Raw genomic sequence first — 27,260 nt, 5'->3', positions numbered from 1 at the left:
GTGTATAATTTTTATGAGTATTTCTGGGAGAATTGGGTATTTTAGCGGTATATAAATTTTCACATATTATGGTAACATATGATGTCACTGTATCGTCACATGAAGACTTTTTCAAATTTGACGAGTGAATGTAATAAAAATAGCATTTTTTTAATTTAAAAATTTTTTTTGGGATAAGACGATAGATGAAAAGTAACCCACTTTTCTTCTCAGCTCACCTTAGACAACACAGTGAATAGATAAACTATGGTCATCGGACGATACAGGTTTCATACGGGAGCTGTCAAAAGCTCGGTCAAATTGAAGGGCTCTATCAGAAAGATAGAAGGGAGGGAGAGAACTTCTGACATCATTTCAATCAATCAGCTTGGTTGATATCTGTCAAACAGCAAATCATTCTATTTTTGATTTTTATTATTTTTTTCATTAAATATTGGCCTAGTTGAAATAAAAAAAGAACTGTTAGATGCAGAAAACGACGAGCTATCAAATAAGGTGAAAAAATCCACTTTTTTGGGGAAATTAAAATACCCAATTGTGTTTATATGCGGCTCATGATAAAATCATATGAAATTTCATATTGCCCCTTTTATGACTATTTGGACTACTGTGATAATCATTTAATGCAACGTTCCGCATTTTGCACTGTTAATCTGACACTAGAGTGGCTTTTAGTTTGATCTACTAATAAGTTTGACTTCTTTTTCCTTCTTCCCCTTCTTTTTCACTTCAATTTCTTTGAGCGAAATCGTGTGCGAGATTCGACTGTGATAAGCGTGTAAATCGGGGTAGTCTAAATAGGGGCAAATGTCGCAATATGGAAATTTACTATTAGTATGTGCAGAATATTTTGAGTGTAGAAAAGGGATGCCAGGTGATTTTTTGAAAAATCTTCACGAATCAAGGAAAAATCGAGGGAAAAATGTCTTTATTTGTCTTCCTTCGGCTTTCCGCCCATTTAAACTGCATGGTGAAGACATGTCTTCACATGTCTTCAAGTAAAGACATTTTACTTTCTTGTAACAAAAATGTCTTCAAAATGAAGACATGTCTTCACTTCTGGCATCTCTGGTGTACACTCTTAAATGATTCTACCTGTAAATTGGTCGGATTTAGTTAAAGCTAGGTTGAAACTACTCAAAATGCCCTTAAAGTGTACAAACTCAGATTTTGAGTAGTTTTTTAACCAAAAAATTGGTAGTAGGAACTTACAAGTGCGTTATTTGTCATAGAGAATAATTCAATTATCGGTAGCAAGTAGCCAAAATTGGTTGAAATTTTTACCCAAAGTTTGAGTTTGTACACTTTAAGGGCATTTTGAGTAGTTTCAACCTAGCTTTAACTAAATCTGACCTATTTACAGGTACAATCATTTAAGAGTGTAGGAATATCGGAAATAACCTCATAAATCTGTGTGTATTGCAAAAACAAAGGATAAAGTAACTTTTACAAAGGGTTTTATCCAAGCCCATGGCAGACAACCATGTTCTCGCCGCCAACATCTCGTGTGTGCGAAAGTGAGATAGCAATTCAGCACTGCGTTTCACTCAACTGCCAGCAGTCTGATTTGGGCCCGCTGTCAAATTTTGAGCCCCGGACATGCTGTCGCTGACGTTTACTGCAGCTCGATATACAGATGTCGATGGGGTGGTTTTATCAAAAACATTCCATCAAGAAGACTGGCATCTCTTGCTCGCGCCCATACAAATGTAAAGTAACGGAAACAACAGCGCACAGGTCACGACTGCACTCCAGTTGATTCGCTAATTGGGCTGACTGACAGTTGTTAGACATTTCTGAACTCAAAAATTCAATAATTTTTTGACATTCAAATTATCACATTGCCCAAATATTTAACGAACACCCAATTAAATAACGAACCCTCAATTAGCGCACATTCCTTTAGTTTTGTTGTGCCGATACTGATACTGCACTTTCTCAGTGTTGTTTCTATATCCACCTTTTCGCGTGCCTAATGGCAGCTAGTAGCATTACAGTGACTGTAGATTACAGAGGCGCCGAGACACTCAAAAACCGCTAAATTTTGAACGAAAGCGGAGAGTTACCTTTATTTACCGTCATAAATCTCCGTTTTGTTTCAAATTTTGAGTGTCTCGGCGCCTCTGTAAGTAGCATGCCTTTGGCAACTTTTTTCAAGTAAAATTGATATTTCCACCCTTGATTGTTGTTGCAGAAATATCAAGCGTAAGTCGGCGAAGTTGCCAAAAGCAAATCTGACTTTATAGTTTTCAAAAGGTCGCATAATCCATGCAAAAGTATTGATTATACAACCTTTTGAAAACCAGAAATAAACATTTTTAAAAATTGTATTGTGCTTCCCGAGAAAATATTTCGTTTTCCAGTTTAATATGGTTGTGCGCAAAGGTAAATCATATATTATTGACAGTGTAAGCACGTGTAAGTTTTTTATGTTTATGCTCTTATTCTTTGCTTAGATAATATTTGTTTTGTCCTATTACGTACAGACTTACAAACAACACAGTTACAATGTCTTACGTTAACCGAAAATAATAAAATTTAAATGCTGATTGCGTTTGTGAAAAATTTGTCCATGTTTGAACGGGCAAACACGAAGCAAGCTACCCTAGCATTCAGCTGATGAGCGAGAGAGAAATATTGTTGTTTTTCTCATCACTCTTGCGTTGACAGTTTCTTACGAGATTTCGTAAGAGTGTAAAAGAGATACTTTGACTGCGAGCAACCAGAACAGAGCTGCGCGCAACTGTTAGGCGCACAACTAAACCGACGAAAGAAAAATTTTAGATATTGTGCTTTGCAGCTGTACCTGGATTAATCCAGATTATTTTCTATAATGCCAATGTATATGACAAAAGAAAACAGCAACATTGCAGTTGTCACTCTTTCTCTTTCTCACTCACAGCATTCGCAGTATCGCACTTTTAGACTGCGGTGTCCAGTAAGGTGCAAAATGCGGGATAATAATCGCAATACACACTAACCGCCACTACGCGCGCGAAAAGGTGGATAGACACCAACGCATCACCCTGTTCCTTTAATCCGCCTTCTTGGTTTTCGAAAAGCTAAATGTAACTTTTTCGAAAATTTCTGGCATCTTTGTTCAACATTTCAAACAGCGCGAAAGAAATCAACTGTGACAAACAAACCTGTGCAAACAGGTTCAGAAATATTGTTCGAAGGAATGTTTTCTGTTTTGTTTTGTTGTTTATTTTAACAATTTGTTATCTGAAAAATACCTTGTTTTGCCAAATTTGCCATTGGCAACGCTTGTGTTGATTGGTTCGTGATCAGGAAAATCTTTTCGCGGGACGATGGATTGGCGCGTAAGTAAAAGGATCGGTAGAAGCCGCAACTTGCAAATGTCAGTATATAATGTTCGGGAATTTTGTATCACATTCCCCTATAGATGTACCTCGTAGTGGGAGATGACCGACACCGTCTCAAAGAAGGAGTAACCCTAATCGGATCGGCTGAAAACGACCGGTTCAGTGTGATTCGATTGCAACACAAGGTTAGTGAAGTCCCTATTTCATAAAGGTGGCCTTTTCGTATATTAAGACAGAAATACGTATACACCGTAATTCCGTAATACGCTAATGTCGCTTTCTGCACAAAAAAACCGTTTTGCATAATTCTAAATTGCGCCCAACTTCACATAGAAAAGCACGTAAATTCATGTGTAAAACGCGAAACTTACAGACTACGGGTAATTTTGGTAAAAAACCTTACGTAGAAAGCGACTTCAGTGTAGCTGCATCAACCGGTAGCAATTCACAAATTTTGTGACTTGAATTGAAAGATCCCTGTAGGAATTTAGATTCTGTTACATCATACTTTCTTTGAAAATTTGATTAAGCTATTAGCCCAAGCACACAATATTGTAGTATTAGTTTATTAGTCTTACGTCAACCACTGAATTTCCAACTTTATTTTAGATAAAAATATTAAATTCGGATGAAGTACTTTGTTATTTGACGTTCACTAGAAGCGTTTTTCAAATTCGTGACAGCCGTTCATAGTTCATCTTTTGCTTGCTGAAAACTAATAGGCATTCCTTCATTAAAATCTATCTGATTCCAAAAATCTTCGTCACTCAATTGCTTCCTGTAGCGTAACTCGCTCTTGGGATAATTCACCTCCAAAAACCGCAACATTTCCTCATTATTCAAATGAGGTATTTCGTAGTCACCAAATTTCGCTACACTCTCCAGGGCCCACTGTTCGTACATTCGCACAAAAAGATTAGCAACTTTCAGCTCCTGCTTTGTGTAGGGAATTTCATCACGCAACATCGTTTTGAAAATCAGGGTAACATCCTCTCCGTGCGCCACACCATAGTTTTTCATTGTATTGCCTAGGTGCTCCCCTAAAGCGTACTTTGACTTATATTTGTCATAGTACAGGTGCACAGGAATGTAAGGTTGCATCAATTTAGCCGACATTACCACACCGGCGAAATAGAGGCGATTTGAAATTATCTGAAAAATGAAAAAAAATCAATATACAACGCTGAATTGCTATAGCTGCCTACCTACCAATACCAGATCTTTGAAGCTATATTTATTCAAGGCTCGTTTGCCCAAATAACGCTTTCTAATCGCCGTGCTTATCTCATCTCTTCGCTTTTCGTCGTTTCGCTGCGAGGTCTGATAATCTAAAATGCTAGGTAAATAGCTATTCCAATTATTATTAATCTCCTCAAGATAAGACAATTGGCTGACAAATTCGGCGCCGGGATAGAGCCCTTCGGCTTCATTAACTGATAGCAGGAGCGGAACACGATAGAACTTTCCCCTCTCCATTAATAAATATGGGTGTTCCACCAAAAAAGGTTTCGGATTATGTTTGGTTTGTTTCTCCACCACCACCCCTAGCGGGGAAAATGGATTGTACAAAAAATCAAATAATGGTCCCACTGCACGCACTATATCTCGAGCAGATTTTTCTCGTAAACATTTTAGCATTTCCTTGCTTGAAATGACCGAACAACCAATTGAACTAGCTATCGTCCTAGCCTTTTCCGCCGAATTTTCCGCGAAAACCCAAGGATTCAGAGCCGATCCACTGTGACCGATGCCGTTGCGAAATAATCCTCGCGTCATCGGTGATAGGTAATGTAGCTGAACACTTGCTGATCCAGCCGAAAAACCTACCAATGTAATGCTGTCCGAGTGACCTCCAAAATTTGCAATGTTTTCCCGTAACCATTTAAGTGCTGTCACTTGATCTTTCAGCCCATAGTTTCCGGGAATCACATCGTCCTCTGTACTTAAAAATCCAAGTGGACCAACTCGGTAGTTGAACGTTACGAGCACTAGTCGGTTTTTCAATAGGTTATCAGGTTGCCAAAAATCCCCACTTCCAAACATAAACGCTCCTCCGTGGATGAAGAAAATCGTCGGTAATGACGCTTCAGAACCGCCCAGTGAACGAGTGTAGATGTTCATAAACAAACAATCTTCCTCACCGGTACTTCGGTCATCCTCGTGAACAAAATGACTCCACTGAAGGCAGTTCGGTCCAGGTTGGGTTGTATTTCTGGGCTCGTTCCAGCGTTCATCGTTCACAACCGATGGAGCCAATCGTAAATCACCGAGCGGTGCTTTCGCGTACGGAATACCTTCGAAGGCGTAGATATCGCCACGCTGTTCGCCCCGCAAAGGTCCATTGGTGGTTTGAACGATCACATCTGCTCTGACGATGGCTACGATCGCCAAAATGCACGCCAACAGTTGCATCGCGTGTCGCTGTCGCTGCTTGTCTGAAGTCTGAACTGTTGGTCGGCTGCGATGAGACTAATCTTATCGTTTGAGTGTGCACAGTGCCAATGAAGGATTCGCTACCTACTTTCCTCCATGTTTATTGCTGGTCGTTTTATTTCGTTCAGGACAATTTTTAGCCGTAGATAAGAGCAGCACAATTACCTAGGCATTTAACATAAAAGTGGTCATTTAATGTGACAACTAGAATTTAATGTGAGCATTTTTGGAAATCTTGAATTTTTCTAAATAAACATGTGCTTGATTCAAAATAGCTCACTAATAATTGGAAATAATATATTATATTACAGAGAATAGTTTTGACTCTTTTTAGACGAATCAAGGAATGTTGGTTCGTATCGATTTACTAATTCGCGTGGAACGCCAGTAGCGCTATCGTTGAGTGACAATATCGGTAATGCGTGTGCGAAGCATGCACTTTATAACAACTTAGTAGGTATTATGTTGTTAATTGCAATCGTATTCCATACGTAGATAGTAGCTAATGCAGCACTACCGTGTGGAAATGTAGTACTTTGCATTATTTGATGTAAAGTACATATCAAACTGAGTTACATTCAGAAAATATAGACACATAGAGATAGATAGATAAATATAGATAGCAAATTCTAATTTTCTAAAGAAAGAAACCACTGACGCTGAAAGAAAGTGATAAAACGTCTCGGCTATGCAATCGTTATTTGTTCATGTCAAGAAAAACACTCGACGGCGTTTAAACGGAAAACAGATAGCACACCTACCCATGACCCATCATCGCGTAAGAAAACGTCTAAACAGAGGCTTATTACATCCAGGTCAGTTCGGTCATGTGAACACCCGCATCATCAGTGCAGCCGGGAGCCGGCAAATAAATCTCAACCTGCAGCCGCGAGCGTGAGCGCAAGTTACAAACAAATGAAGTAACGCGCGTACTGAGCTGAAAGCCTATTAGCTGATAGGTTGTCAATACCTAACTTTCTTGATGCGATTTGCATATTGTGTGATGATGAGAAAATTTCCCGCTTTGTAGGAGCCTCGACCATGCCCAGAATTATTCACAATGTCTCTACCGTAGAGGTTAGGTGACCAAGTTCACTAAGATGGATAGTTCCAAGTCTAATAAAAAGCTTTAAATCTAAGTTCGATGCCACAGAGTTTAAAATTTTACACTCCCGGTGGTATGGTCTAAAATTTAAAATATTGTTTTATATTTTCAATCATCGAACACAATCAGTTACAGTGATCACAGTCACAGTGATCAGCTCGTTTAAACCATAGCAGGTGCAATGAAAAGAATGCTGCAGTAGGGCCATTAAACTCGTTAATCTCTGTTACGCTCGTAAATTTTGAGTAGCTAAGTTCCTAGGTTTTGTTGTTGCGTGCTGTAAGCTTGTTTGATACGTGTCTTAAATCGACAAGCCGGGGCAATCAGTGTATCCTGGCAAGTTTACCAGGATCGTTCAACGTCTAGTGGCAAGCTGGCAAAGCGAATTTTATTCACGTTCGATACGTACGATTGTCCTATACTCTAACAGCTGGCTGCAAAGTCTGTCGTATAAAAGAAAAAACAGAAGGTAAAGGTTCGATAACGGAATGTAGCATTTAGGCTTTGATTTGCTTCTTACACGTACGATACGCAGAGCCCATGATAGCAGCGCACGGGCAGGCTCTGCCTAGATTGATAATTTCTTCCACCTACATTCACATGCATGCATTTTAGCGAGATGGCCAGCCTACTGTAACCTCCGAACTTTCGCCAGAATTGATATCAAGAATGGATTAGCGCTCAACGGTATCGTATGCTGCCCTGAAATCCACGAAAATATGTTTCTTGGGCAATGGGCACGTTGTACGTTCGACATTTGTGGAGGATTCGTATGTAACATTTAATCTGTAGTCGCATCGGCCCCTGTAAAGCCTGTCTGGTACTGCCATACGAAATCTCTTGTTATTGAGGATAGACGACGTAACAAGATCTGGAAGAGCACCTTGTATGCTGCCGCAGCATTGCTGCGTTGAGCAGCGTAATGCCGCGGAAATTACAGCAATAAAGCAGAATTCTTCCATTTCCCCGGTAGTTTCTGCTCCTAAATACTGAAAATTATTCAATGTACTGCTAATGTTTATAGAGTTCAACCGAGAGTTGGTTCTTACCGGTGGTTCTATTAGTCTTCAGATGTCCGATTTCACGTCGGACGCCGTATTCCTTCCGTTTTATCGCCACTGAAGTGCTAATCGAACAACGGGTTCCACATGTTGACCACCTCGCGCTCGTTTTAAATTAAGTATAGTATAGTGTAAAGAGATATCAAAAAGCGGAAACAACTATATTGAAAAAGGTTTGCGAGCTAGGTATTCAGCTTATTTATTAACACGAGTCGATCGCGTCTTCGTTTATAGGACACTTGGTTGCCGCAACCGAGACTGCGCAAAAATAAAATTTCCGGTAGCATCCTAGAAGAAACCCAGGAGTATTATTGCATTATTACGTACCTTGATTTGAATTTTAGTAAGCTAAAAAAAAGTTTATCTTCATCTATCAGCCAAGCGATTCCTTATTACAGTTACATTTTTTTTTGTATGCCAGAAGGGCATTGGGTTAAAAAACCACTGCAGTTATATACTTATAGTGTTTTTAATTTTGCTCAGGTCCAACCTAGGTTCGTCCTAGTTCCAATCGAACGGCTGTTTAAGCGTTTGTTTTTTCACTGTTGAACCTAGTTTCGCTCTGGGTTGTAATTTTTAGACGACGGGTTCATTCTGGGTATTTTTACAGTCTCATGTAATCCCCCCGTTCATGTCGCTACTCGCACGGTTGAATTGCTTTTTTGTAAGGTGAGAACGATTTCGGCACCATCTTCGTAGAGCTCTAACCCTTAGTTGTTTTAGTCTGCGTAGGGAGCTTTTAGCGTCGGATACAAATTCAGTTATCACCGGAACACAAAAAACCGAAAATGAAAGAAGAAATTGCTCTAGATTATTGGCAACGACTTTTAGCATGAAAACACAGACACGAATCGGAACATGGAATATACTGATCAAGATACTGACCCTTGCCCAGCAGGGCAAGCTGGCTCAACTTGCAAAGGAAGCTAGTCGCCTGAAGCTTGAAATCCTGGGGCTGAGCGAGGTCCGCTGGCCGGGTACTGGCGAACACAGGACGTCATCCGAGCAAGTCTTGCTCTACTCACGAGGTGAAAATGCTACTCGAGAAAGAGGAGTTGGATTCCTACTGAGCCCAGGGGCACTTGCGGCCCTAATGAAGTGGGAACCGATAAATGAGCGAATAATCGTTGCCAGATTCAGAATACTGGTTAGGAACCTTACAGCAATCCAGTGCTATGCACCAACAGATGCTGTCGACCTGCAGGAGAAAGAGAGTTTTTACAGCCAGCTGAACAGCGTGGTTGAGAAAATCTCGAAGGGGGACATCCAAATCCAAATGGGCGACTTCAACGCGAAGATTCGCTCAAACAACGCGGACCTTGAACGCGTCATGGGACGCCATAGCCTAGGAGAGATGAGCGAAAACGGGGAGTTAATAACAACATGGTCATTGGTGGGTCGCTCTTCCCCCCTAGACCAGTACATAAAGTCACGTGGGTTTCCCGCGACGGCCGAACAGAAAACTAAATCGACCATATCTGCATCAGCCGGAAATGGCGAAGGAGCCTTCTTAATGTACGCAACAAACGCAGCGCTGATATTGCATCCGACCATCATCTTGTTATCGCTGAGATACGTCTGCGCGTCGCACGTGTCCAACGACGGGAGGAGAAAGTTGGGTGTCGCTACGACGTCCGCCGATTGGAGAATCCTGAGGTGAAAAGGGCCTTTGTCTAACAACTTGAATCTCGAGCCTCGGAGCTGCCACCTGGTGGAACCGTCGAAGAGCAATTGACCGGCATCAAGAACGCCTTCATCACGACCAGTGATGAAACCCTCGGTAAAGCGCGCAGCGGGCGGAGCGAGTGGATTTCGGATGAAACTTGGAGGAAGATCGACGAGCGGAGAGAAGCAAAAGCCGGCATTGAGCGAGCGCGGACCAGATCGGCTAAGACAGCTGCCCGTCAACGATACGCCGAACTGGAGAGGGCTGTTAAACGTGCTTGTAGGCGGGACAAGGGAGCCTGGACTAACTCCCTAGCCGAACAAGGAGAAACCGCCGCCGCCAATGGTGATATCCGTTTGTTGTGCGATATTTCTAGCCGCCATAGTAGTGCCAGGATGAATACAAAGATGCCGCTAAAGGACAGCTGGTCAGTTATTGACTGACCGTACAGAACAGCTTAAGCGATGGACTCAACATTTTGAACAACTCTTCCGAGTTTCAAATGTCAGAGACCAACAAAACCAGCAGCATGTGACGCCTACAGTTCGTCGAATTAATCGCGTCAACTCGGAGGCGCCATCTCTGGATGAAATTGTAGCAGCCATCAAGAGTCAAAGTCCCTAAAAACGCCCGATGATGGTGCCAAGACTGATATAGCGACACGGATCAGGAAGGCCAGGGGTGCCTTTGCAGGTCTGCGAAACATTTGGCGCTCAAACCAGATCACTCTACGTACGAAAACCCGAACCTTTAATTCAAACGTAAAATCCGTACTGCTGTATTCCTGCGAAACGTGGTGCGTCTCAGCGGAGACAACGTAAAATCTGCAAGTATTCATTAACCGGTGCCTGCGATACATCATTCGTACCTGGTGGCCTGATAACTGGATATCCAATGAGGAACCCCATCGTCGGTGTCATCAACGGCCGATAGCCACAGAAATTCGTGAACGTAGGTGGAAGTGGATCGGACACCTTGAGGAAAGGAGCGAAGGAGGTTTGCAGAAAAGCACTCGACTGGAATCCACAAGGACAGCGTAGAGGAGGCAGACCCAGAGGCTCATGGCGACGGAGCTTAGCCAACGACATCCGGGCTGTAGACGAGAACCTGTCCTGGCGACATGGCGGGTAACCGTCAACAGTGAAGATCTCTGATTTCATCCCTTTGTTCTGCCGGACCGGCGGACATGGACACATAAGTAAAAAGAAAGTAAGTCGTCAATATATGTAGCAGAGTTTATTGTCCGCCTGGCAATTCGAGAGATAGCGAATCTGATTAGTCATAATTACCTCGTCGAATGTCCGGTGTACCATCATTCCCGAAGGCATTCTCAAAAATAATCGGCGTTGGGAGATTCATCAGAACGTCCAAAGCAGGATGGTCTGCGTCGAGAGTGATCAAACGCAAGCTTTGAATTGCTTCCGAAATGGTGAAGACTGGTGTTGCGGCTTCGTTCGTCAAGATCAAATAGAGAAATCTGTAGGCTATACCATTGACTTGCTTCAGCCCATGTAGGGCAAAACCGTCGATAAATGTAGAACTAGTGACAAATAAAGCCATTAGGGAGTCGACCTGAAATGATTCGTCTTACACCACTGAAGCTGAGGCTGATTATAGTCCCCAAACTGCAGAGCTTAATCACTGAGTTCCAAGTTAGAGATAACAGCACCACGTGCTCATAAATGCTGCTAATATCGTTACAACGATCCGGGGGCAAATAGATGAGACCCATATTCACAACTCGACGAGACGTAGCGATTCTCACCTATAGCTACTCTACAGTATTGGAAACAGACGTTGGATCGATATAACTGTTCCAGTGAGTTGAAACCACAATCAGGGCAACCCCCGCCTTGGGATTCGATAGTGTTCGAGGGTCACGATCGGTGCGATAGACAACAAAGACATTACCGAGCAGTTGCGCACTGTATGAACATTCTTCCAGTCGTATCTCGGTCAACACAATTACTTTTGTTCGTAATCCTCGCACGTTCCGGTAGGAGCAGCCCATGGGGTGGTTACCTTCCACTTTGCAATTCTAAAGTTGAGGTACCAGTTCTGCGTCGTCCATGGAAGGCAAAAGCGTTGGCGTCCAGTGGCCTAAAAGCGCGAAGCGGGTCAGTGATGCAATGCGGGTTTGGAAGTTTGTACTTGCCATGAATGCAATTTTGGAAACGGGGGTAGTTCACAAAATGCTAGAATCGGTGTATCCTGGTAGCAGACGGCGTAAAATTTATTTTATTACTGGTCTATACATTTCTTCTTCCTTACCGAGCTGGGCGTTCATATCTCCGATGACGATCTTGATGTCCCGTGGCGAACAGCTGTCCTATGCTAGCATTATGTCCGTAGTATGAGTGGACAAATCGAACTTAATGCACTGAAGTGGGTGTATTGAGAAATTTCAGAAGTTTCAATTGGTATCCCGCGAATCTCTGGTTTATTTTTTATGAATTAGTTTTCCTATATCCGTAGTCGTCGTTTCATTGGTGCTGATTTCGTACCCATAATAATTGCTTATTTTTGATTTTCTGTTCTTCCAGTCAGTATGTGCCAAACATGCCGCCATCAAATGTGTTCCGGCTTCGCACGATGTCTACATAATGGACCTATGTTCCCATGCCGGCATTCTGTTGACCGATGATCGTGTACAAATGCAGCCCGTGCCACCCTTGGAATGGCTCAAACTGTTTGGCAGCAAAGTGAAGCTCGTGTTTGGATCCGTCACCTGCCAACTGGAAGTCGTAAGCAGCACCAGTCGAAAATCCAATGCCAGTATGGCATCTTTTTTCGAATCTTCTGTTGACTCCATCGATTGTAGCTTGGATGTATGTTTCAAATACGCTACCTATGTAAAGAAATGTGGTAATATTTGATTGATAATTTTCAGGAAGCTCCACAGGTGCGATCTCGGCTTGTTAAAAACAAACTGTCCAATGATAATCATGGGGACAATAACAGTACCAGTGAAAACCAGAATTCTAATGTGTCGAAAACTGTAACTAACATATCGAACCGTCAAGAAAATAGTTTTCTAATTCCTGCAACTCAAACCCATGGAAATGAGTCATGCAGCTCGACGCGTAATTCCACTTCTATAGCAGAAAAGTCGCGAACCAGTTTGCCACAAGCTTCTTTGGATGAGATGGACGACCTTTTCTTCATCCCAGAAACGCAGGAATGTATTGAGCAACCCGATGAATCACAGATTATAGCACCGATTGGAAGCACTATTGGTCAAGGTGAGAAAGAGGACGACTTTCTACGATTTGAAACGGAAGATGACGAGAATACCGGTGATGGGCTTTTCAATAACCCATACGTCGAGTCGCAGAATCTGCTTAAGAATATGGACGAATCCTACCGAAAAAGTATTGGTGAAGAGCGAAAATCCATTCTACCGGATCGTTCTGTCGATTCCATTTCTTTCCATGGAAAAATTCCAGCCGAAGAAACCGATGATGATCTAAGCAAGATCGAATGGAATGACTCGAAGGCTACCTCTAAGGATCAAGTTAACTTCGTACCAATTACAGCGGAGGACCGCGAAGGTTCTATCACTCCTGAACTCAACTTCGATAGTCGACCAGCATCGACAAGGAATTTGATGCCAGACAACGAAGAGGAACGTGTGGAATCAGCTACTCCTGATTTGGAGTTTGATCGAATCACTCCTCAACAACCGCCAGATCCGGTACTCGTCAGAAAATTATCGCTTCGTAAGGATGCGATCGAAGATATACTGCAACAGGGTCCAACTGAGCCAGGAAGCCGAGGGGAATCTGTAACACCTGATCTAGAGTTTCCTGAGAAGAATGAAGACGTAAGTTATTCACCTAATTTTGCTTATAAAACCTTTAGAAAATCTGTCCAGTTAAATCCTTTATTTAGTACGTCTTAGAACTAAAGTAAAAACGTTTAGTAAGTTATTTATATATTTTGAATACAGGAGGAGGATGTGCATGATCCGTATCTTCAAGCGACGCAAGCTTTACCTGCCATGCCGAATTTCGCTGTGCCACAATCGATTAGTGCGTATGATTTGGCTACTCAAATCGATCCGGCAATTTCTAGTCGTAATTGCGGTACTTCCGAAGAAGCCGCATATGACATGCTAACTCAAAAGATGCCCGACGAAGCACTCAAATCTGCTCGTTCCCTTCGTAAAGCGGTAATTCAGGTAACCGATTTGCGTCAGCGAAAGGGCAACGTTTCTCTTCGGGCAAACAAGGAATTTGAACTAGATCCGTTTGAATTAGCTACCCAACCCCTCCCAACTGATGAAATACGCGATGTGTACGATCTGCAAACTCAGCCACTCAGAAGAGCTTCAAACATAGGAAATGGTTTAAATGTAGAAGACCTGGCAGATACGATTCCTTTGGAAATGCCAAGATCTCCACCGTCATGGACCAATTTAGCACCATCCGATGACTTCTACAATATGCAAACCCAACCATTAGCGGCCAAAAAATCGGACAGTAGTTTACCATTGGATGGAACCTTTCGACCACCAGCAAACAGCACATACAGGCAGTCCATTTTGAGTAGCCCAATTCATGACGAAGAACAAGCAGCAGTAACGGAAAATGACGAGCTGAATATTTCTCCATCTTCCAACAAGGAAAATCAGGAAGAAACAAACCAGCATCGCTCAGACCGTAAAACAAAGTCAAAAGATTCAAAACAGAGCCTATCTACTACTTCCGAAGCACCGGAAAGTTCTGTCAGAGAGGAGCTTACCCAATCCGACGAGGAGTATTGCTTGGCCTCTACGATGCCTGTCGCTGAAACTACGCGCCAAGTGTAAGTACCAACTCAAATCATCAGGAAGAGTCGGAATTTAAAATAAGAATTTCTACTTTTTTACAGTAATGAAGATTCATCGTCTGTTTCTAAAAAACCTTCAAAGAAAACTAAATCAAAAGACAACATTAACGCCAAACTTCCGGCAAATCGAAACACACCGTCGAGTACCAAAAGCTCGGTTGTTAGTGGTAATAGTGAGGAAACCCCACTCTCTAGAGGCGGAAGTTCTGGGGGTGATGCTTTATCGTTTGATTTTAACACCCCAGATCATCCGTTCTTGAATGCGGTTAAAAAGGAAAAAATCCTAGCCGTCTCGGATATGATTAAAAATCGCTCATCAGCGCCTAACGCTGACACTGCGTTATCACGCAAATACAAATACATTTTCGGAGACAGCTCCGATGAGGACCAAGAACCAAACGAACCAGTGTTTCTTAAAAAGGATAGTAAGATTCAGGTGATGAAATACGACAAGGAAGAGCAGACATCAACAACAAAATCAGTTGCGAGTGAAGAATCGACAAAGTTGCCTGAAAGACATTCAAAACGTGAGAAGAAGAAAACCCGACGGTACTCAGACGATGAGAGTGCAAGTGTAGCCTCTACCAGATCTAGTGTAAGATCCGCACGAAGTACGGTTTCTCGTACTGCGAAAACGAAGGCTGACGAAGCTGCCAGCGAACCTAAAACCAGAAAGAGAAAAGCTGCTGAAACACCTGCTCTTCCATCAGATGCCATGACAAACGGCGCACCAAAGCACAGTAAAACTGGCAAGAAATCCTCCGAGGAACTATCCGAGCCGAAGGCTGGACCTTCGAAACCATCTGAACCATCTGCAGTATCGAAACGATCAAAGCGACTGAAGCAAACCACCACAGAGGACGTTACCACCCCCAACGATAAACAACCAGCGAAGCTAGCTGTCAACCAAACCGTGCCAGTCGTGGAACAGCGTGCTTCCCGTGCTAGGTCAAAGCGAACAACTGCTAAATCCGCGGTAGATAAACTGCCCTCTACGGACGAGGCAGCAACCAGTAGTACATCGGAAGCGTTGAACACGAGCGTTTCCGGTTCGGAATCATCCAGTACGCGTAAATCGTCCCGAGCTGTCAAGCCACGGATGATGTTCACGAAAATGAGCCCGGAACCGTACAAGCGAATGATTACGAGAGCTGGTAAGTTTGATTGATGTGTAGTACTAGTTTCCTAATGCATACCTATTTGTTCGCTTTATTATCCGCTGTAGAATCTCGAAAAATGCAACGAAGATAAAACATATGCATATTTGCTGATAAGTAACAAACCACCCAAACATAAATGGATATGAATATCGGAACATTTTGTAGTTTAGAACTGTAGTATAATGCTGCCGTTAATGTGATTGGCTCTTTTCTGTTTTATCAAATTTGGTTTTAGTTATTTTTTGTTAGATCATACCGCTATAATTCACTGAAAGCTATTTCGTTTGTAGAACATGGTTGAACTGTTGCGCAGCATATAAATAAATGTTTTGGGCTTTGTGTTACAAGTTGTGCTTTTATAACATTAACATTTATAACATTAACGCCGCATTCGCTGAGTGATCACTATCTTGAATGCCGCCATAAAGTTCGTTCCCAAGTCATCTTTCAACGACTGTCCCCATTGCAGCCAATAGATATGTGAGAAGTTATCACGTTGACTTCATGGAGGGTGGATCTACAACGAACTTAATCTTCATCATGTGACAGATCCTCCAAAAAGTAAATTTCGAGGCCTCACACATCACCTGTTCAGTGATTTCAAAGCCGCATATGATAGTGTAAACCGAAATGAGTTATGGAATATTCTGAACGAAAACGGCTTTCCGGAGAAGCTGGGATCCAGTGGTGTGTGAGAATTTCGGGTGTATTATAATAGGACCCATGCGAATCTCGCAGGGGACTTTGGCAAGCAGGTGGTTTTTCCCACCTCCTATTCAACATAGCTCTTGAAGGTGTGATACGAAAAGCAGCGATCGACATGCGGAACACGATTTTTAATACATCCAGTCAATGTATCTGCTTTGCCGATGACGAAAACAAGATTATTATTAGCCTACAATGGACTCCGTAAACATAAAGTGCAGATTATACAAATCGCTGATTAAATCGGGTCTCTTCTATGGACGACGTGAAACGTGCACACTGCTGAAAGAGGACCTACGAGCACTCAATGTTTTCGAGCGGCGGGTGCTAAGAACCATTTGCGGCGGTGTACAAGAGAATAGTATATGGAGGCGAAGACAGAACCACGTCTCTACGGCGAACCTAGTCTTCAGAAAGTGACTAAAGCTGGACGGATTCGTGTTGGGCGGGACATGCCTCTAGGATACCGGACAACTATCCTGCAAAAAAGTAATGAACATTATGCATGTCCATTTTTTTGCACTATTATAGTCCGTATGAATAAAACACTGCTTTGCTTTTCCCGTGTAAATCTTATGGGAGCATTTGCTCTTACTCTTTCGAGGAGTAGGGAAAACTGACTACAGTCGGTAGATCTAGGAAAACGACTAACCTTAGACAAGTGAGATTTCTACCTGGGAGAGGGGGGAGAAGGTTGCTAAAATCCAGTGTTGGGCACCGCTAATTCGCTAATTCGCTAACCGATACAATTTGCTCGATAATCGTGGAAATTTCGCTAATCACTAATCGCAAACTGCAAATTAACAGTTACTGTTTATTTTTAAACATATCGCAATAACTTGCATTGTAATCTATCGCTGTACAAATTATTTGTAATTTACATTTATTACATGGCTTTTCTTAATTTACCTAAGATCAAAACCTATTATAATGGATAAAATGCTTTACAGTTTATTAATTTTAAAATAAACAGCGGCACTTCATTTGGAATCATGGCCCAACAACAATTCGGCTAGTCTGAGTATAAATTATAAAGTACAACTAGCGTTTCTCGATTGGTCGGTTAGCGAATTAGCGGTGCCCAACACTGCTAAAATCCATGAGAGGCAGTTGGCTATTATCAATCACCAGTAGATGCGCTGTAAAAGTGAAGTGGCTAGAGGTGTAGAATCCTTGTCATCCATTGTTATCCAAAGACAGTAAAAACTCTGCTAAGAGATGAAACAACGTTTTTAAAGCGCTACATAATTCATATGTTTTCGTCGTTAGCACTAGCTTGGAGCCAGGTAGCCTCGTACTGTGTGAAGCACTCTTCTCCATTGCATTCGGTCCTGGGTTACTCGCCACCAAATCGTTGAAATTTAAATGCGAAAAATCCACTATTCCCAATACCGCTAGTTATCCGAATCGCCCGTCGAGAATCACCCAGCACACTGGGAAATCTCGTCTAACCTTAAGCAATTTGCATTTGATTTGCAACGGCCATGACGAAAACAGTCAAGCAATTACTCTCGATACTTTGTTCGGACCACCAGCTCCTGACCGGTGCGAAGAAGTTGTACATCGTGGGGCACTTCATGTCCGCCGTTTGGAGAAACCGTTCTGTCCACTTGACGGTTCTGTGAGACCGCAAAGAAGCTGAAGAAGAAAATCGAGACTTGCCGGAGCAACCGGCTGAACGTTAAAGAAATACCTGGCCAAAAGTGATATTTTTATGCGGAAGCGTTAGTCGAGGCCGGTCAAGCCTAAGCAGCAGCCAATCACCCAGAAAGAGAGGCTGAAGGTGCAGCATGGTAAGATGCATGTTTCCGGCAGTGTGACGTCTTGGTCATAATGGATGACGACACCTACTTGACGCTAGTCGGCACCAACTGGTAGGGGCCGGGTATTTTACATCTCTCACCAAGTTCCAGAAGATGGTCCTTGTGGCTGACGGTCAGCGAGAAGTAAATATCCAAACCGCAGTTCTCTTCTTCGGGACATGCAGTGAACGGGGACATATACAGTATCAAGTTGCCGCCTTCATCAAGAGGTATTACGCGAAAGAGGATTTGGTCTCGATCCATTATGCCACGAGATTACTGATGATGGAGAGATGGACTGGCTGAAGATAAACGTTGTACCGAAGACTACCAACCCCGGCTATGGCCGATAGAAAACTTATGGGCAAACCTAACACGGAGGAGCTACTCCAATAATTTCGTCGGCAAAATAGGGTAGGGAGAAGCAACAGAACGCCACCCAGGTAACCAATAAGCATTTCTAATGCAATTTAAATGCAAGCCAATAAGCATTTAAGTTGCCTTAAATACTACTTAAATGCTATTTTGGCAAAATAAGCGGCTACTTTACTGCTAGCCCTCTTATAGTGCTGACAATGCTTATTTGCAGCATAATACCGACAAGAAGAATTTAAATAGAATTGTGGATGCTAATTTACAACAGTTATGCAGTGAAAAAGCTGATAAATAGCAACCTGAAGTATAAAACGCCAGAGATGCTTATAAACGATAGATTTACTGCTTATATTAATGCTTATTGGTTACCTGGGCAAGGTTACGAAAGAGCTCAAGAACATGACGACATCCAACTTTTCATCAGTCATGGTTAAGATTTCGGCCACTTGCCGTAAGGCTAACCGGTAGGGCGTTGAAACGTTTTTATATCCTTTGAATTATCTTTTGGAGTTTTTGATCGGCAATCGAAATCAGACCATTTTTAATGAATACGTTACCGTTCATTGGCCTCGTTGTCGTGGGTATCGAACACCTGCTGTTCAAGACGACAGCGTACCTCCAACTTGCCTCGAAAGCAGCGACCTATTTTGGATTTCTGGCTGTATATTACCTTAGCTGCTCTGTGAGCCGGGATCCGGAATGTCGGTATGTGACCAGCCCATTGTAGCATACCATTTTTACTTACTTGGCAAAATCCACAACATCCGTTTATTCCATCCTCCATTTTACCGCCAAGCATTGATCTCAGGATCTTACGCTCAAAGAGCTAGTCGGTCGTTCGGCGAATAAAGTAGGTTGACCAATGTATTTTGGACCCCATCAGCAGCTGTACATAATTTGGACACTTCCATTTGATTTTGCTGTAAGTGTCCAAATTATGTAAAGCTGCTGATGGGGTCCAAAATTGGTTAGTTACCCTAGGCGATCACTTCAGAAGTATCTCCATCTATCGCCACTGTTGTACCAACATCCGAAGGGCTAGCATGCTCTCTGTCAACCATTATGACTTAATTTAGCAGAGTGTATAAAAAGCCAAGTGCTTGCAGCTTTCTTTTTAAAGGCCTGAAAACCCTTCCACTATTCTCAGTTAACACTAACGATATTGATGTCCGCAAAACCTAATATATACGTAATAACCTAATTTCCGCACTCTAATGCCAGCCTCCAATGATATGTCAAGCACTAGATTCGATAGTCACCCTGCTTCAAATCATCTAGCATTACAAACGAGTCTGATATCTCACCCGCTACTCTGATGCTTAAAGTAGACCCACCAAGCACGTATCAACTCAATCAGGTTCGTTAAAAATGTTTTGAAAGACCTTATAACCGGTTACTACTTATTCCGCTTCACTGAATCGTACTTACTTACTTTAGTGGCAACGGTCCGTTACCGATCCTGCGCCCAACGAATTATGGTCCTCCAGTACCGTCGGTCCTGGGCAGCCGTTCTCCAATCCCCACGAACACCAGCTGGACGTGCATCGTCTTCGACAGCACACACCCACCGGGTGCGGGGTCTGCCTCGGAGTCTACGGCCTCTTGCTGGTTCTTTACTGAAAATAGTTTTGGCTACTCTTTCATCGGGCATTCTGGTCACGTGTCCAGCCCACCGCAGCCTGCCACATTGCACTACCTTCACTATATCAGCATATTTGTATACTTGGTACAGCTCGTGATTCATGCGTCTGCGCCACACTCCATTTTCCATTTTGCCACCAAGTATAGATCGCAGAATTATACGCTCAAAAACCCCAAGCACTCGCCGATCAACTTCCTTTAGCGTCCATGATTCGTGTCCGTAAAGGGCCACCGGGAGGATTAGTGTCCTGAAGAGCGCCAGTTTTGTGCGAATTTGCAAATTACGGGACTTCAGCTGGCTACGTAGAAAGTCCGATTCGCGGCTGCCACTCGTCGTTTCACTTCGCGGCTTACATCGTTGTCACATGTCACGAGCAGGGCTTGAAAAGGGATCGCAAGTTGAATGTGACTGCCGTGAATGCGAACTTTCCGCATTCAAACTCCGCTTTTTGAACGATCATTTGACTGTTTTTCTTATCCAGTCAATCTGCCGCTTGCGCTGCTGCCGTCTTACAATTCATGCGGCATCTCAGCAAAAGCAAACAGTCAATCTCCCGTTTTGCTTTGCGCTTTGAGAATATAAACTGCGAACTGACTGGAAGCATACGGTGACGTATTTTTTCGTTTCTCTTTTTGTCTGAAGTTTTTGGAGCGTCTTAGTAGAATACGAAACCTAAAAATAAAAAATTGGATAAGTTTTCTTATTTTTTATTTTTAGGTCTCTTTTTGTCTCCAAATCGGCTGCTCACAGTAATAGTTTGTCACCCGGACGTCGGTCCGACGCAAGCAAAATATTCGTTTGTATTGGACGGAGTCCGACCGACTTCTTCCATGCACATGTAGTGGTTGTTTTTTTGTAGTATTGAATCATACGATTGTGCAGTTGCTTTTCGTTAGCGTAGTAATTGCCAGTGATCGAAACGAAAATGTCAAAAAGCGTTAGAACGCGTTCATTCTGTTGCGTGCATTCGGCGTTTGACTGAGCAAACTGCCAGTTGTGTTATGCATAGCGTTCGTATTCCACCTCTAAGCGGACGGTGTGAACTTGAATGCGCGTTGGTGTGTCTGCGGTAGAAAAAAAGGATCGGTCGAAGCCCTGGTCACGAGTGTACCAAGGTATATTAATTCCTCCACTACTTCACTACATATCGTTCCCATCCTAACTCCACCTCGGCACCAACACCACTTGGGCTCCCACGTTCCCTACCAGCAATCATGTACTTCGTTTTGGCGGTATTAATGGTAAGCCCCAATCTCACAGCTTCCCTTTTAAAGGGCGTGGAGGCCTCTTCCACTGCTCTACGGTTGATTCCGATGATATCGACGTCATTCGCAAAACCAAGAAGCATGTGAGATTTCGTGATGATAGTTCCATTCCTTTCCACGTTTGCCCTTCGTAATGCACCTTCCAAGGCAATGTTGAATAGCAGGTTAGAGAGTGCATCCCCTTGCTTCAGTCCGTCCAACGTCACGAAAGCAGCTGAGGTCTCACCCACTATTCTAACGCATGATTTGGATCCGTGCAGCGTCGCACGAATCAGCGTAACTAGTTTCGTCGGAAAACCATGTTCTAGCATTATCTGCCACAGCTCATTTCGTTTAACTGAATCGTACGCCGCTTTAAAGTCCACAAACAGATGGTTTGTCTGCAAGTTGTACTCCCGGAACTTCTCTAGCAACTGACGCAGGGTAAACATCTGATCCGTCGTGGAGCGACCCTCACTACTCGCCGACGAAGGACTCCGCCAACGGTCTCAGTCTGCAGAACAGGATACGAGAAAGCACCTTGTAGGCAGAATTGAGCAATGTAATTCCTCGATAGTTTTAACACTCCATTCGATGTCCCTTTTTGAAAATTGGGCAAATGAGGGCAACCACTCCTCCGGCATTTGTTCTTCCTCCCAGATCCTGACAATGATCAATGGTGGATTGCTTCGTACAGCCGCTCACTCCCCGCTTTTAGAAGTTCAGCCGGGATACCGTCCTTCCCAGCAGCCTTACCGTTTTTCAGCTCACTGATTGGCTTCTTAACCTCCTCCTGTGTTGGTTGCTCCAGCTTGACCATCGTTTACAATTTCTATCCTGTCCCTGCTGATCTCCGCATTTACCTCTCCATTCAATAGTGTTTTGTCGGTAAGCAGGTTGCCAGCACTATCATTGCACATCACAGGCATGGCAAAATTCCTGCATCTCACCGTTTTATATAAACTCCGTGTGTCATTGCTGGCGTATCGTTCCTCTGCGCCGGCGAGCACGTGCTCCGCGTATTATTCACGTATTCACGTATTCACGCGCACGTATTCGCGTTTCTTTAGACGATGGATTCTTTTTTCCGCAGCTCTAGTCTCTGTATCTCTCTCTGTTTTGACGCGTTGCCGCAGTGAGCATGCGACTCCTGGCCTGGTTCTTTTCATCTGTCAATCTCTGGCATTCGGCATCAAACCAGCTGTTACGCTGTCTTCCACGCGTCATGCCTACCACCTCTCTCGCTGCTGTTTAGATGGCACCATGGATGTTCCTCCACAGCCCATTTATATCTTCTTTTTCTACCTGCTGTTCTGCGATTCGCTGGTCAAGCTTCCTGCCGTACTCCACTGCTACGCCGTCTGCCGCCGACCGCTGCGATCGCCGCGTTCGACAGCCTTGCGCGAATCTTACTCACTACGAGATAGTGGTCAGAGTCGATATTTGGTCCACGAAAAGACCGTACATCGATAACATCCGAAAAGTGTCGACCGTCAATCAAGACATGATCGATCTGAGAGCTAGAGTCTCCATTGGGATGCCTCCAGGTGTGTTTCCGCATATTCAAACGTGGAAAGTAGGTGCTACAGATGGCCATCCCTCTGGCCGCGGCAAAATTTATGAGCCTCAGACCGTTATTATTGGTCGACAGATGCAGGCTATGTTTTCCAATAACTGGACGGAAGAATTCCTCCCTCCCGATCTGCGCGTTTGCATCTCCGATGATGATTTTCACGTCGTGTTTAGGGCACTCTCCATAGGTCCTCTCAAGCCTGTTGTAAAACTCGTCTTTAGCATCATCGGATCTATCATTTGTCGGTGCGTATAAGTTGATTAGGCTATAGTTGCAGAATTTGCGCAGAATTTCTTTGTTCGTTGTTCGTGGTAATTAAGTTTTCGGTATACTACCTCACCGGGGTCGCGATACCTACATCCCGCTGATGGGTCTGCGATCTTAGGTATAGCTTGCGGGATACAGCATTTCATATTCAGCCGCCTGTTCCGAGATAGACGCTCTGTGAGCCGCCCCTCATCTGGAGAACAGGCGCTCTAATTCGTACCTCCTAGCTTAGCTGCTTCAGTAAGTACATGAAGCATTTCCGGGTAAGGCCATCGACCGTCATCATTTGACTTAGATCTGCGTGGAGGCGCCAGGTGGGAGCATGAGAGAGCCAGAGGTATGTTTGACGCTCCTTCCAGGTAACTCTTTATTTCATACCCTCACTGAACCGTACGCTGCCCTAAAATCTGTAAACAGGATATGATCACTGCGGCCATTCGCTTCTATTCTACATACTGATCGCACCCGGGCTTCGATCAGAATACAACGTATGCTATAAAATACGTCGATTGGGATGTTTCTGATCGGAATGGGCCCGATCGGAATGTAGAATTGAATCGGTTTTTTTTTGTCTATTGTGAGCTCGTCCAGGTTTTTTCTGTATTCTATTAGGAGAGCGAACTGGTTATTCTCAATGCTTGAGTGTCGGTATTTTCAAACTTTTCCCCTTATTTTTCTATAATATCGCTTTCTAAAGCCAGAAAGTCTAGACTATAGTCAAGTGTGCCCCTGAACAAGAGGGTTTAATACACATCTCTAGGCAGTGCCATTCTTAAACGTGCCCTGGGAAAAGTATTCATTATTGGTAAATGTAGAATTCAGTATCAACGTAATGTAGAGGGACCTAAGAATAAACTCAAGCTAAAGTCACTTTATATCATATGGTCTGATTCTACTAGGATTCGAACCCACGATCACACGCTTGTCAGGGCAGACTCGGCAACCCTGCGGCCCGAGTTGATTTCTATTCTTCATCGTTCAAGAGCACTTTGAAACGCTTTTTCCAATTCCTAGTCGCCTCACACAATCGTGGTTTATACAGGAAGCATATTGACATCCCACAGGATCAGTGCCTGATTACAGTCAGTTCTAAAAACTCTGAAACTCTTGATCGTAATCACTGTGTTATATGTTAAAAATAATAGGTGCCAACAAGAGCTAGATAGATTGCACCCGGTCTATCAACTTAATCAGGTGTAGAGTTCTTCCGAACTATATAAACACCATCCATAGTTAACAGAATAACAAAAAATCATTTTTTAGTCTATAATCCTCGTCCGTTCTGACAGTAAACGCGCGTGATGTTAGTTTTGGTAAAGTAGGTACCGTTGTTCAGGAGAAAAAGCTGATGTATTCGATGATTATCTATAGCTAGATAAGGCTGTATACGATCGCAGAAATTGGTTCCATTGTACTTGTCTAGGAAAGCAAGTTGGAAGCCCTTATTACTTCAAACGAGCACAAAGTCGTATACAAAACTAATTATATGATCAGAGAATTTCCACAATGGGACATGAATGAAAACCTAGAAGTCCAGAAAGTTAGCCTGCGGTGTTCAATTTAACAATTCAATACATTTAACTGTAAATGTACTTTCACCAGTCGTAGGCTAACCACTAAAACCGGGTAAGTAAATTGTTTTTATCGCCTGTAATAATGCTCTTCTTTTAGCTGCATGTAAACGCTTCAACTAAAAGATACAAAGATATTCATATCCAGTACCATTTTACGATTTAAAAAAAACGTAACAACTAAGTACCGAACTGCAACTCACCACTCCTTAACTCGTTTATTTGAAGGAGGTTTCATCGTGGACATGCCTGAGCTTGCATCGATGCTAGTCTCCGACCGTGTCTATCGCACCTACAAGTTCCTTTGTGCCATTGCTAGGGGCATCCCGATAGTGGACCATTCCTATCTGGAGCAGGTTGAGAAGAAGCGCGATTTTGTCGATCCTTGGGCGTACATTCTGCAGGACCATGAAATGGAACGTCGGTTCAAATTCAATTTGAAGAAATCGCTTTCCCTAGCCCGGGACGCAAAAATTTTCGAGGGTTACTCAGTAATTGTGACGGCAAGCACGAAACCACCACCGGAGGAATTACAGTGTAAGATTGGACACCTTTTTGCTGGTATTTGGGGCCGTTTTAATGTTTTTCATTTTGCAACACACAGTGATTGTAACCAGTGCCGGTGGACGGGTTATTAAGTTCCCCAGCCAGCAGCCAAAGCACGCGGACAAACTATTCGCCGTATCCGATCAGCAGGATAAGGCAGTGTGGCCGAAACTACAGGAACGTTATCCACAGATCGAGATAATCAGCACCGAAGGACTTATGCTCTCTGTAATGCAGCATTACAAGAACTTTCGAAACTACAGATTAGCGTGATCAATCCTCCAGGAGACAAAATACCAGTGGCACATTCTACTTTTAATGATTATTTATTTTATTTCTATTACAAAAACATGTTTTACTGAATGCCATCGGTGCCCCAATTAAATGTACTGTTTCGATTCTTGTTAACTTTTCTCTCACAAATAATATACTTTGAGGATATTTTACAGCTGTTTATTTAAGGTAAGACTACAAGTAACAGTTTCTAGACAGATTTTGGTTATTGGATTTTATAATCAAATTGTTCCAGACAAGACTTCTTATTTATTTTGAGAGTAAAATTCAACATAGGAAATCTTCTTTCTGTGAACTAACCTTCCTTACATCCTTTTGAGATGAACGTATGTATGAATCTTGGAAATTGCTGAAAATGCCTCTCTCCAGTCTAACAAAGCTGCTTACATGCTCGTTATTACAATTGCCAAACGGTGAATTTATCGTGCCGCCATCGGCGGCATTGCAGCTATTCCACCGGGGGTTCCACTGACGGCCGATCCCGGGCCGAGGAGGACTTGTTTCTGTTGGGTCTTTTGCATTTCTTCCATCTGAGCGCGTTCCACCTCAAAGACGATCGGTGCGAACAAAATCATGGAACTGGTGAAAAAGATCCACGAAGCATTGCAGGTGAATTTGTAAACCGTTTTTACACTGGCAACGGAGAAGTCCGTTACCGCACCGGAAAAGCTTCGCACTGTGTCCGGAAACATTTCCGTCAAGCCCCAGAGTCGCTCCGAGAGGGTTTCCTCCGGTTCCTAGTAGTAAAAGATAAATCACTAACCCGCTGCTATGTATATTATTGGAATTCAATAAATTTTCTTTCTAAACACATTTGAATTTCCACTAGCTTCAAATGTTTCTCTGAAATTATTCTTTGGCGACCCACAAGTAAAAATAATTGGGATTTCAAAAATGACCAGGTAGTAGGGTTTACTCTTAAATTTCTTCTTACTGCCTGGGAGGGATACAATACAACAGAGAAGCTTAGTAGAAAGGGTAGAAAGAGACAAACCAACTTACGTCATCATAATCATCTTCCTTGTTTTTGATGGCAGCAGGCGTAGCGACTGCCGCAGCTTTTGGTACCGGCTGCGGTGTTGGTACAGGGTTTGAAGTGGATGGCACTGCGTTCGTAGGTTCCTTTTTGGAATTTTCCTCTACCTGCAAGCATTTGCGTTATTTTTTAATTGCATAATCCTTAGTATACTAAACGCAGTTGATAAGAATGTGAAACTGACTTTTGGTTTGATTGATATAGCTCAGCCCAAGTCGCACGTAAAATTCCGAATCATACTTTTGGTCGTTCATGAGAAATGTTCCTTTATCGAAAAACTTACCTGTTTTCGTTCCGGTGTATCATCTTTGCTGTTGCCTGACGATTCCATTCCACTGTCCTTATCCGCTGAAAGTTCGTCCTCATCCACTTTATCTACCAACACAACCTCGGGGTCGGAATCCATTCACAAAAATTCTGACACTAATCAAATTGAAAAATTATTGCTATTCGCAATACTCGTGGTTACTAGATCGATTCCAGCGGGGAAGGAATTTTGTTCGACAAACTGCTTATTCCTTTAATTTTACTTTTTGTCTCCAGCCCCGAATTAAAATGTCGAAATAAAATTTTGATGCACTGCACCCCAACAACACATGCGTTTGCGAGCAAATGAACGATTGA

At 43.0% G+C, this 27,260-nt stretch overlaps 3 protein-coding genes across 5 annotated transcripts; 1 reads left to right on the top strand and 2 right to left on the bottom strand.

Annotated features, from left to right (window-relative positions):
• Nucleotides 1-3,192: 3,192 nt before the first annotated feature.
• On the top strand, nucleotides 3,193-25,741 carry LOC128733421 (mediator of DNA damage checkpoint protein 1-like). Of its 3 annotated transcripts, XM_053826992.1 has the most exons (8): nucleotides 3,193-3,323; nucleotides 3,407-3,511; nucleotides 12,135-12,419; nucleotides 12,482-13,414; nucleotides 13,541-14,397; nucleotides 14,464-15,575; nucleotides 24,989-25,297; nucleotides 25,365-25,741. In XM_053826992.1, exons 1-8 carry the CDS (start codon nucleotides 3,312-3,314, stop codon nucleotides 25,577-25,579), a joined length of 3,828 nt encoding a protein of 1,275 aa, XP_053682967.1. In that variant the 5' UTR covers nucleotides 3,193-3,311; the 3' UTR covers nucleotides 25,580-25,741. The 3 variants fall into 3 exon arrangements, with proteins under 3 accessions (XP_053682967.1, XP_053682969.1, XP_053682968.1); XM_053826994.1 differs by lacking the exons at nucleotides 24,989-25,297; nucleotides 25,365-25,741 and adding an exon at nucleotides 15,647-15,776; XM_053826993.1 differs by lacking the exons at nucleotides 3,193-3,323; nucleotides 3,407-3,511 and adding an exon at nucleotides 7,233-7,333.
• On the bottom strand, nucleotides 3,869-5,852 carry LOC128733423 (venom carboxylesterase-6-like). The gene is made up of 2 exons (XM_053826995.1): nucleotides 4,536-5,852; nucleotides 3,869-4,478 (listed from the first exon to the last, which is right to left on the bottom strand). Exons 1-2 carry the CDS (start codon nucleotides 5,736-5,738, stop codon nucleotides 4,014-4,016), a joined length of 1,668 nt encoding a protein of 555 aa, XP_053682970.1. The 5' UTR covers nucleotides 5,739-5,852; the 3' UTR covers nucleotides 3,869-4,013.
• On the bottom strand, nucleotides 25,706-27,260 carry LOC128733424 (mitochondrial import receptor subunit TOM22 homolog). Its single transcript, XM_053826997.1, has 3 exons — nucleotides 26,920-27,260; nucleotides 26,603-26,743; nucleotides 25,706-26,337 (listed from the first exon to the last, which is right to left on the bottom strand). Exons 1-3 carry the CDS (start codon nucleotides 27,040-27,042, stop codon nucleotides 26,020-26,022), a joined length of 582 nt encoding a protein of 193 aa, XP_053682972.1. The 5' UTR covers nucleotides 27,043-27,260; the 3' UTR covers nucleotides 25,706-26,019.

This window comes from Sabethes cyaneus, chromosome 2 (assembly GCF_943734655.1).
Source record: "Sabethes cyaneus chromosome 2, idSabCyanKW18_F2, whole genome shotgun sequence".
NCBI lineage: Eukaryota > Metazoa > Arthropoda > Insecta > Diptera > Culicidae > Sabethes > Sabethes cyaneus.
The sequence above is the reverse complement of the archived record's forward strand: the minus strand, read 5'-3'. Positions and strand labels throughout refer to the sequence as shown.

Coding starts and splice junctions, on each gene's coding strand:
- LOC128733421 (XM_053826992.1), top strand. Junction 14,398..14,463: donor GCTGAAACTACGCGCCAAGT/GTAAGTACCAAC, acceptor ACTTTTTTACAG/TAATGAAGATTCATCGTCTG. Junction 15,576..24,988: donor GCGAATGATTACGAGAGCTG/GTAAGTTTGATT, acceptor GTTTATTTGAAG/GAGGTTTCATCGTGGACATG.
- LOC128733423 (XM_053826995.1), bottom strand. CDS start 5,738: ATGCAACTGTTGGCGTGCATTTTGGCGATCGTAGCCATCGTCAGAGCA. Junction 4,479..4,535: donor GCTTCAAAGATCTGGTATTG/GTAGGTAGGCAG, acceptor TTCATTTTTCAG/ATAATTTCAAATCGCCTCTA.
- LOC128733424 (XM_053826997.1), bottom strand. CDS start 27,042: ATGGATTCCGACCCCGAGGTTGTGTTGGTAGATAAAGTGGATGAGGAC. Junction 26,744..26,919: donor ATACACCGGAACGAAAACAG/GTAAGTTTTTCG, acceptor AAATGCTTGCAG/GTAGAGGAAAATTCCAAAAA. Junction 26,338..26,602: donor AGGAAGATGATTATGATGAC/GTAAGTTGGTTT, acceptor TTTTACTACTAG/GAACCGGAGGAAACCCTCTC.